We start from the raw sequence: 10814 nt of genomic DNA on the forward strand, positions 1-10814 counted from the left end.
AGCTGACTTTTTTGTTCGTCATGTGTATGCGATTCCGCCTGCAAAGTTTGGCCTCGATCTGTTCAGTCGTTCAGGAGAAAATTGGATTTAGTGGTTTTTTACTCAAAACAATATGGTGTCCGAACTATGTGACCTGCGACTTCATTATAATTTTATTTCTTCATCAATTTATACCGAGAAGATGCTCAAGAAATTTCATCCTGATCGGATAACGTTTTTTACATGTCGAATTATGACGTCATAACGGCGGCACCTATGAGGTCATCATTCACATATGTTAATCCGCATGGAGAGTTCTTTGCAATGAGACCTGTCTCAATTATTTCTGTGCTGCGGTTTTTGAGATATAGAGGTGCAAAGTTTTTTGTTTTTTCCAAGATGGCGCCCGTAGATGGCAAGATGACGTCATAATATTCACTAAAATATTCTACTGGAGGAGGCCCTCCTATGGTGAAAATTTCATGTCAATCGGACCAACGGTTGCTGAGAAAATGTTTTTTTTTTTAATGCAAACACGCACGTACGACGTACAGACGGACCCGAATGCTTAACCCTGCATTTCGCTTCGCGAGCGCAGGGTAACTAGGGGATAATACTGTACGACCATCCCAGGAAGTGAAATAATAACTTTATATTAGTTCGTCCCCTTGTGTTTTTATTGGATGACTTTTGTGGCCAAATACGTGCAGAACACAAATAAATGGGTGATTCTTTTTATACTCCAACTTGTCTTTGTTTTCGCCCTCATACTCGTCTTCCTCCTCATCCTCATCTTCCCCGCGTCCTCGTCTTCCCCCCTCATCCTCATCTTCCCCCTCGTCCCCGTCTTCCCCCTTCCTGCCATAGTCTTCGGCCTCCATCTCGTCCTAGTTTTCTTCCTTCCTGTCATCCTCCACTTCATCCTCGCATTATTACTCCGCCTCGTCTTCCTCTTCTTACTCAGACTCGTCTTCTTCCGCCTTAGCCTCATCATCTTACTCCACTTCATCTTCCTCCGCCTCATCTTTGTCGTCTTCCTCCGCCTTGTCTTTGTCATCTTCCTCCCCTTCCTCCTCATCTTTGTCATCTTCCTCCCCTTCCTCCTCTTCCTCCGCCTCCTCTTTATCTTCGTCATCTTCTTCCTCTACCTACACCTCATCATATTCTTACTCTGCCACCGCATCGTCTCCCTCTGCCTACTCCTCATCTTCGTCATCTTCCTCCACCTCCTCATCATCTTCCTCCTCATCTTAATTATCTTATTCAACGTCCTTTTCAGCTTCCTCCTCTTCTTTTCCTTCTTGGCCTTGTCCTCCTTATCCTCCTCCTCTTCTCCAACCCATCATCCCTTACCCTTCCTCCAGGCTCCAGGCCAACTTTTCTATCTTTGTTTTCACTTTCCTTCATTCTTTTCATTACTAAAATACATTTTTCCCAATTTAACCCCTTCCCTGCCATCCATATGTACTATGTAGACTGCTGTTTTTGCAATGTCACTTGCGAATCTCGTGCACTCGAGGGCCAATATTCGGTGCACCGCGTGTACTATGTTTGCAAATTCCTGTCCCAGCAGGCCCGTGGTTTACAGTTGCCGAAGCCTCCTGCGCCTCCATCCGTGGAGATGGAGTACTACACCATTGCTGAGTTCCAAACAACCATCTCCGATGGGATTAGCTTCCGTGGAGGGCAGAAACTTGAGGTGAGACACCTGCTAATTTTTCAAGTGATGCTATGGAAGGTCAGAAAAAGAAATCCCACACTGTGGCCTAACAACTAGCAAACCGTTTGGTAGAACAATGGAAGGAAAGAAATAAAAAGTTAGAGGCTCTTCTCCTCTAAAAGTTTGTTTTTTTAATTCCCCACTTTGGGTGCATTTTCTCTGTGCTTCTGACCATTGACCCCGACTTCCGTTCTTTCAACTCTTTCTAACCCCTCCCTTTGACCTGTGAACCCTGAAGTCTCCGCCCCTCCCTCCATCTCTGATGTCACCCCAGGTCCCTCCATTCCATCCACACATAATAGGGACTATTTGGGAGGCCTATTTGTACTGCTTCCAGTCTATTGCTCACGTTACAAATAATGTAGATTATAAACAAAAGAACAATTGGTTGAGAATGGTTAGCATGCTCGTTGCATATTTCAATTAGAAATCGGTGTTACAATTAGAAATCGGTGTTACAATTAGAAATCGGTGTTACAATTAGAAATCGGTGTTACAATTAGAAATCAACAGCATTCCTTTTTCAACAATCTTTGGCAATCCTTTATTACTCCGCGCACACGAAGCGAAAAGTGGGGCTAAGCAATTGGGTCATGTCATGATTTTCAACAAAATTGAAAATCATTCCAAACAGGAAACTTAACTTACTGTTTTAAGGACGTCATAATGGACGCAACCAACAGGCACGAAGAGCTAGTGCAACGTGTCAGATCAGGTGATGTAATAGACGCTGCGGGAAATGGCGGTAAAACCCAAATTAATTTATTTATGCGACTTTTACAATCTCTATTTTACTTTTACTTAATTATACACTTGAACCCCGGAGAACACAAATCGCCTTCTTTCACTTCCAGGAACCTCCACTTTAGCCGCACTGCAATGGGTGGTACATGAGGGTGGTATTCGGGACTGCTTCAATCACGCTGCACGTCGGATTTTCTTTAACGATCGCTAAAATCGTTATTTGTTAAAATTTTCACCGTATCGACTTGAACACTGCGTGGCGTATTGTGTTCTATGAACCCTCGTTCTCCCAAGTGACGAGTTTTAACATCCAAAGTTCCAGCTTTCTTTTTCCCCCATATTTGTTATGGCGATCTTTATTCTGGCAGAATGTGCATTTAGTTTGCTAATTAATGGTTTTCACAGAAGCTTTGCTCTTTCATAATTGCACCCAATGCAGTTTGGCCGCGATGCTTAACAAGCTCATTATGCTCGCAATATGCTTATAATCTGTGTACCAATGGATATAGACTCGCCGATTAACATCGATTAACAGTAGCCAACTCTGAAATGTCACAATGATTGTTATATTTTAGCAACCTCGTGAATTAATCAGATCTCTGATTCACTCCATCAATTTTTCCACAGAATTGTACGGTTGAGGGGGGTTCAATTGCCCCAATGGACAGGAGCTTCTAATCTCTAATTGTATTGCCAATTTTAATATAAAACGTCCGATGATGTTTGACCCAAATACCGCTCAATCTAATCTGCCTACACTTTTTTTTTCTTCTTTTTTTTGTATACAAGGTCGAGGCTCATGAAAGAGCTAACATTAATCACACAAAAAGTCAAACCGACTCATAAAACATATAATAAGGGGAGCGGTAGACAAGATGGGGAGAGAGGGGGAAGGACACAAACACAACATTTGAGAGCAGGGACATCGAGCGATCTGTAGGAGGGAGAGGGCTTGGGGGGCGGAGGCATGGGAAGGGGAGGGTGGAAGAGGTATAAAACATATGGACACTGCAAGGACTTCCAGGAAAGAAGTTGGAATTTCAAAAAAGTGGAACGGGTGAAGTAACGGGGGTAGAAAAGATCAAGGTTTTGAATGGGGGAAGATAAGAGATGGTAGTGAACAGCTGCTTTAAAGACCTGGAGGGGGGAGTGGGATTGAAGGGAGTGGGGGAGTTTGTTCCAGAGGCGGGAGAAAAGAGGAATGAAGGAGTGAAGGTGAGCAGAGAGTCTTGATTTTGGCAGTTTAACCATAAGAGGGTTGCAGGCAGATCTTGTGCGACCTGTAGGAATATTTGAGGGACAGAGCACAGAGAGAGTTGGGAGAGCAAGGCCGGAGAGGAGTCGGTAGAAGACAGAAAGACCACCAACCTGCCTGCGATGAGTGAGTGAAAGGCCCTCACAATCAGCTTCATCGCGGGAGATTCCAATGATTCTGAAAGCTTTGGTTTCAACAGCGTGAAGATGAGCTAGGTGAGAGGCAGGAGCACCAGCCCAGGGGGGGAAACAGTATTCCATTGAGCTGCGGATGAAAGCTTTATATGTGGTGAGGAGCTCAGGTGTGCCAAGGAAGGACTTCGCACGACGGAGGATGCCCAGTCGGCGACTGGCTTTGGAGGCCAGCTTGGAAATGTGGTTTTCCCAGGAAAGATCATGGCAGATAGTGAGACCCAAAAGCTTGAGTGACAGAACTTCTTGGAGAGGATTGTTCAGAAAGTACATGGGAGGGTTTTCCAGTCGGTCCTTTCGGAGAGACATCGTAAGAGTGTGAGATTTGACAGGATTGAAAGACATGTTCCACTTGTTTGACCCGTCTGTGATTTTGTCCAGGTCTGCAGAGAGTGAGGAGGCTGCAGACTGCCGATCTGAGGGATCAGGAATGGAGCGGCAGAGAGTGGAGTCATCAGCAAAGATAACTTTGATAACATAAATAACAAAGATAACATCCACATAACTAGTTACTTCCAGCACCTGGTTTATCTCAAAAGGTAATGGACGGATTCTGCCGAAAAAAAGTGGACATATTTTGTGTATGACAAGGACGAATTGATTAGATTTTGGTGAAGGTCCTGATCCAGATACGAGTATTTTTTATTTTTTTAAGTGTTTCTTCACTATTGAGAGATGGAGCGAAAAGCGATATATCGCACGATATTTCAAAAAGTTGTGGACGGATTATGACAAAACCTGGTGGCTGATTTGTTGGAAGTGACAAACAACAAGCCGATTAGATTTTGGCTTTTGGTTCGGATCCAGATCCGGCCTATCAGTAAGATACAAAACGTAAACTGTTCAGCCAGGTGGAGGTATGCTCTCTACCAGGTGTCGTTCTTGTGTCCTAACAAACCCGACGTGCTTTGCACGATGTGAAGTTGCTCACGGTCACATGTTCATTCAAACTTGTCTTTGCACCATCAACAAAAAACAGTGCCAGTGTGGTTGTGGATTTATAGAAATTCAACCGATTCCACCACTTATCATGTCATGCTTGTAAATTTAAACGTGACAAGCAATTTCCCAAAAATGTCATGAGTTGAACCCCCAAATGGTAATTGATTTCTGTTGCACAGTCAGTTTCGTTCATCGACTTAAATGTTAATAGGTTTACCTCATATTTACCTTCCAACTCCTCAGCAGACGTATGTTGACTCAGCTCACTTGCTGCATTCTTCTTCGTCGAACATGAAGTTGACCGCATTAACCGGAGATCTTGCTTTCAATTAATGACTTCCTCCTGCATCAGTTCCTTCTCCTTGTCTTACTATAATTCACCAAATGTCCGTCTGTCCGTTCGAAGGTACCGCAACAACGGCTCAACCGATCGCAACGATATTTTGGGTGGGTATTCCTGGGACCCCTGGGAGTAAAATAGGCAATATTTTTTTCCCAATTTTTCCAAGTTTTGCAATTTTCCAGTTTTTCCAAACACGATGGAATAATATTTACCGATATGAACAGTGATGTGGCTTTTGTTGAAATTCTACAAATACTGTTTAGATTTTGATGACAATTATGAACCTGCCGCGAATGCGGAAGTGGACAGATGACGGCAATGCGCGGGTTTGATAATATCCCAATACAACCGTCATTCAATCGTAATGTTTAATCGTTGAACGTAAATCGTGTTAATCGTTTTGTTAAAGTATCAATAGATGATTGGAATTGAGTGAATACAAGTACGATTTTGAATTCGTAATTGTGTTCACCCAACCGTACGGAACTTCACATCAGAATTTAAATATTTGTTTATGTCACGAATGTTGTTAAAAGTTTATTTTTTATATTAATATTATTTCATTTGTGATTGGAGTTATGCTGTTTGGAATGAAAAATTAGATATCCAGTTCAAGTAAATGACGAAATGCCGTGACGGTTTCTACCTTCTAAACATGAATTCGCGGATCGCCATATGCAGATTCGCCATTGACTGGGTATGGAACAAACGCACCCATTTGTTTGCCAACGGGTACGTTTTTCATGGAAGTCCTTCACGAACTTGCTGTCCATGTCTGACGTGCGACTGACGGTGCTACAGGAATGTGGAATTTATTGGATTCTTGCTTTAGTATTCGCCGTTTCTGCATTGTCTGTTTGCTTCTGGCCTCCCACCCGTGCTTAGCACGGGTACCTCACTAGTGTATGTAACTTGTGTATATGAAAGCTCTTGTATTGCCCTGAATTTTTCTCTTTCCCCTTTTCCTCTTTATGTCTACTTCCTCCTACCCATGGGAAAACAGGTTATCGAGAAGTGTGTGAGCGGCTGGTGGTATGTACAAATTGGACATGATGAAGGTTGGGCACCAGCGTCGTATATTGAGAAGAGGAAGAAGGTCAACCTTGTGCGAAGGACGAGCAATGTAACGCGACCCAAAGTCCCTCCACCAGCACCTCCAGGTCGCACGCGGGCAAGCAGTGCGGATGGTCGGCACAGTGACGATAGAGCAAGAAGCCGAGAGACCGAGGTGAATGGACGTTCACCAAGTACAGTGCGGGAGCATATTTACGATGTACCTGCAGTTGATTGCCCTGACGTAATGGCCACAATACGATGTGCACGAGGGAATGGGAGCCCTCGAGCGGTAACCAAGATATCACCAACTACCAAGACTACCTGCAGCACAGGGTCAGAAAGTCCAGGGAGTCCACGCCCTGTAACAGCAACAGTACCCCCTTCCGTGATTACTGCTCAGAGCCGAACAACCGTCACCAGGGGTAACCCAGTGCTACTGTCACCAATGAGTACCCCAAGAGCGAGCGTACGGCCACGGCTGGACAGCGATGGTTCTGAGACGCGAGAAGATGTTGGACGAGACGGCTGTCGTGACGTCGTTACTGGTCGAGCTACCCTGCCAAGATCAAATGCACAGTCGGTGAGTGGAGAGATGTACGATAGCAGTGCTTGTTTGACACATGGACGCGGAGTGAAACCCTCTCTTCGACCGAAACCCATGACAAACTATATTGCCTCAAATCCTGGAGGGTCTCCAGGACGTTTTGAGGTTGGGACTGTTCCTAGAGGCAAAAATGAAGCAGGGCCAGGCTCTGAGAAGAAAGAGGGAGGATCTGAGGAAATTATTAATGGCATTCGAACTCTGGGGGAGGCTGGGTCAAAGAAATCTGGACAAAGTAGTCAGGCCAGTGGTGGACAAAATGGCACAGGGCATATAGAGCTGAGTGGAAAGGGTGAGCCATACCGTGCTGTTGCACGCTTTGAAAAAGTGCAAAACTCAGAGCTTTGTTTGAATGAAGGTGATGAGGTAGATGTGTTGGAAAAGAAAGATGGTGGCTGGTGGTTTGTCAGGTCAGGTGTTGATGAAGGTTGGGTTCCTGCTTCGTACCTCGAAACCAGACTGTACGTCGCATCGACTGGAAGCATTTCTAGGAGAGGTTTGGGGTCTCAGGTGTCAAAGGCTATCAATGGTACAGATCCGGACCAATGGCGTTCACAGGACAACAGCTTGCCGCCGAAACGACCTCCACCTCCAAAACTGAGTCCAAGCATGGGACGACATGGTGGAAGAAGACTGCCTGCCCCGATTGAAAAATCGATTCGTATGGAGAACTTGGAATCGTACTCAGGGGCACGGTGCCATCCATCGCCCTCTTCAAGGATCCTTGAGAAGGTGAAGACACTACCTGCTGCAAATCATCGAGCTTCCAGCTCTATGGATATGAACGGTGCCCAACGTTCTTCACCACGTTTAAGCCGCCGCGATCCCCGTGATGTCTTTTCTGGAACACGCAGAGACACACAGATGCATCAAACCTCTTCAGGTGGTTCGAGCCCAAGGGAGAGAACAGACGTCAGCACTATGGAGAACGGTACATTGAGCTTGGGAAGGTCTCGATCTGATCGTTTGCAGTCACGGACATTCCTGGGCCAAGCACTGCGAGCCGAGCTTATTTCCCGGCCCATGCCGCTTTCTGGAGACGTTTACGTCGCGATTGCAGATTATGCCGGAGATGACGAAACCCTAGGTTTCGATGAAGGTGTCTCGTTGGAAGTAATTGAGAGGCATCCGAACGGCTGGTGGTATTGCAAAGTTTTAGATGGACGTTGTGAAGACAGCGAAGGTTGGGCACCATCTAATTACCTTGAGAGGAAGGTGCTCCTAGGTGGACGTTCTTTGCAAACACGACACGGTGAAGACTCGAAGAAGGAGCCAATTTAACAGCCGAAAGCTTTTGTGAGATGGACGACTAGCGATGAACATTTCACGGGGAGCGAAATTATTTTTGTGCTGTGGATAGTTATTCTTTTCCTCGTCCGCACATCTTAATGGGACGACTGGCTCCAGAGCTGGAATCTGTGAGTATGGAGGGGGCGTCGTTGCAAGCACCGACGAAGGATCGTCTATAAACGCACCTTTGGTGCAGAGGAGGTGATAATACACGCAATGCTGTTTCGAAAAGGTCATAAGTAATGACACACACTCATTAAAAACAAACGAAACATTCGCTGCAGGTGATTTGTGCACGCGTTTTGCACTGCAGTATGAAACGCGTTCGCCTCTCAGGTGAGGCATCAACAGAAAGTGATCATTTCTGCTGTCAGAAATCCAGGTAATTATTTTTATTTTGCATCAGGTGCACTTATCTCCCTAGGAAAAACGATGGATGGGGTCACGAGATGCTTCTGATTGGGGGAAGAATATGGAAAGAGAGTCTCGCACGTTGATGAATCGTTGAAGGTAATTCGCCAGCGTTTGCACAAAGCACAATCCGTGTCGAGAGCGTCTTCCGTTTGCCTCAAACGGTAGTGAGCCGATATCTTTTGGCGAAGAAATTTTCCAGGACGGATGGCCAGAATCAACAAAAATTGGCGCCGGACACGAGTCCGTGCCGTTCTGGCTTCTGATTTGTTCGCAGCACTTTCTCCTTGTGGTCATTTCGATTAGTCTGGAGCGATATTGCAATAAAGGCCTCCAGCTCATTTCTTGTGATGTCGTGATCGCGACCCCGGGGTCTCAATTGAGAGGAGAACTTGCAAGATTGCTCGTTGCACCACAGGTTTAAACCCTGGAACACTCGGTGAAGATTCTTTTTTTTGTATACCCAGTGTGCACTTACATAATTATATATGTATATATATATATATATATATATATATATATACATATATATATATATATAAATAAATATAAATATATAAATATTTTTTTCTTGTCAAAGCATTATGGACCGTTGTTTACCAAATTTGTGTCAAAAGCCATATAGCTATACAAAAACAATGTTGTGTACTATGGTTTGTTTGCTGTTGTGTTTTTTTAGGGTGAGGGTGAGGGTGGTTTTGGGTTTGGGAGAGGGCTCTCTGGTTTTTTTTGTTGTTGTTGTTGTTGTTTTTTTTTTGTTTTTTTTAGGAGATTACAGGCAATGTTTGTTTTGTCAACTGTTATTCTCACTGAAGACATGCAAGTTCCCTCGACACCGAGTTCAGTCGCATGACGCGCAGTCAGTGTGCCGTTTTAATGACGAGTTACTTGCCTTTTCATTGGAATGATTATATTGTTTGTTTTCTTGTTCGAGGAGGAATGCTGTAAATTCGTATGGAAAAAAAATTAATAATAATAATAATAATAAGGAAACGCTATTTTTTGTCTTTTTATATATGAGCACGCACAGCCGTGTTTTGTGTCTCCGCTGCGCTGTGCACATGCTGTCATGTCCTTAACGAGTTTGAATAATAAAGAGCATAAGAGCAACTGTGGTGTGTGTTCAACAACTTTCAGATGAGCTCTTGTTGGGTAAGTACAATAGTTGAAATCCACGGAATTTTACCGCTGCGGGAAGCGAGGAGAAACTGACATTTCGGCCGTTAACCTTTCATCGGGTTGCTCCCTTCGTGTGAAACTCCTTCTTCCTTCCCATGGCGGGTTGGCATAATCCGATCAATGCTTTGGTGATTCCATCCTTTGTTGTCCCCCGTCACACCACGGAGCGAAAGGGGGACTATGGTTTTCCCCTCCGTCCGTCCGTCCATGCGTACGTTCGTGTGCATGCGTGCGTAAGCGAAGGACTGAATTCTAATTTGGTGTGCGGGTGCAACCCACGTCAAAATCCAAGATGGCCACCGCCATGTATGTCTGAAGCTTGTGAGCGGAATATCTTGAAAAATAAGCGAAGTAACAACTTCTAATCTGGTGTGTGGGTGTGTCTGGGCATAAGGAAGAACGCTATTGAAAATTGGGTCGCCACGTCAAAATCCAAGATGGCCGCCGCCATGTATGTCTGAACCTTGTGAGCGAAATATCTTGAAAATTAAACGAACTACTAACTTCTAATCTGGTGTGTGGGTGTATCTAGGCATAAGGAAGAACGCTATTGAAAATTGGGTCGCCACGTCAAAATCCAAGATGGCCACCACCATATATATGTCTGAACCTTGTGAGTGAAATATCTTGAAAAATAAACGAACTACTAACTTCTAATCTGGTGTGTGGGTGTATCTACGCATAAGGGAGAACGCTATTGAAAATTGTGTCGCCACGTCAAAATCCAAGATGGCCGCCTTGCGTCTTCCACTTTGGCAACTCACATCACTTCACCGACGGGGGACCGAGGCGTAACGCTTGTTCTACCTGTTTTCTGACGCAGAACACACTTGAGTATGGAGTACGTTTTTGGAATCTGGTTGAAAATATTGTGTACCTGGGTACACTATAGGCCAGCTATGCCAGCTGGCTATATCAAGCCAGCTAAGCTCAGCGTCCCGAACACAGGTTGTCCCGGATGTAGCGAGCGGTTGGGGTGGGTATCGCATTACAGGACGTTCATCCGCTCCTCGTCTCTTTTTAAAGCACTGCAACAGCGGAAAACATGTCCCCATGTGGTTTGTTTTTTAAACTAATATATATAATATTCTCCATAGGTGATT

At 44.8% G+C, this 10814-nt stretch overlaps 1 protein-coding gene across 10 annotated transcripts in view; it reads left to right on the forward strand.

Annotated features, from left to right (window-relative positions):
- Positions 1-9642, forward strand: part of LOC137423796 (SH3 and PX domain-containing protein 2A) — a 363650-nt gene extending 354008 nt beyond the window's left edge. For 9 of the 10 annotated variants that reach the window (XM_078773721.1, XM_078773723.1, XM_078773730.1 and 6 more), the window contains 2 exons: positions 1550-1678; positions 6178-9642. In XM_078773721.1, coding sequence (XP_078629847.1) covers positions 1550-1678; positions 6178-8112 — 2064 coding nt within the window. In that variant the 3' untranslated portion in view covers positions 8113-9642. The remainder of the gene's footprint in view (positions 1-1549; positions 1679-6177) is intronic. The other variant, XM_078773722.1, reaches the window with a different exon arrangement.
- The last annotated feature ends 1172 nt before the right edge of the window (positions 9643-10814 follow it).

This window comes from Myxine glutinosa, chromosome 3, assembly GCF_964187855.1.
Source record: "Myxine glutinosa chromosome 3, kmMyxGlut1.1, whole genome shotgun sequence".
Lineage (NCBI taxonomy): Eukaryota > Metazoa > Chordata > Myxini > Myxiniformes > Myxinidae > Myxine > Myxine glutinosa.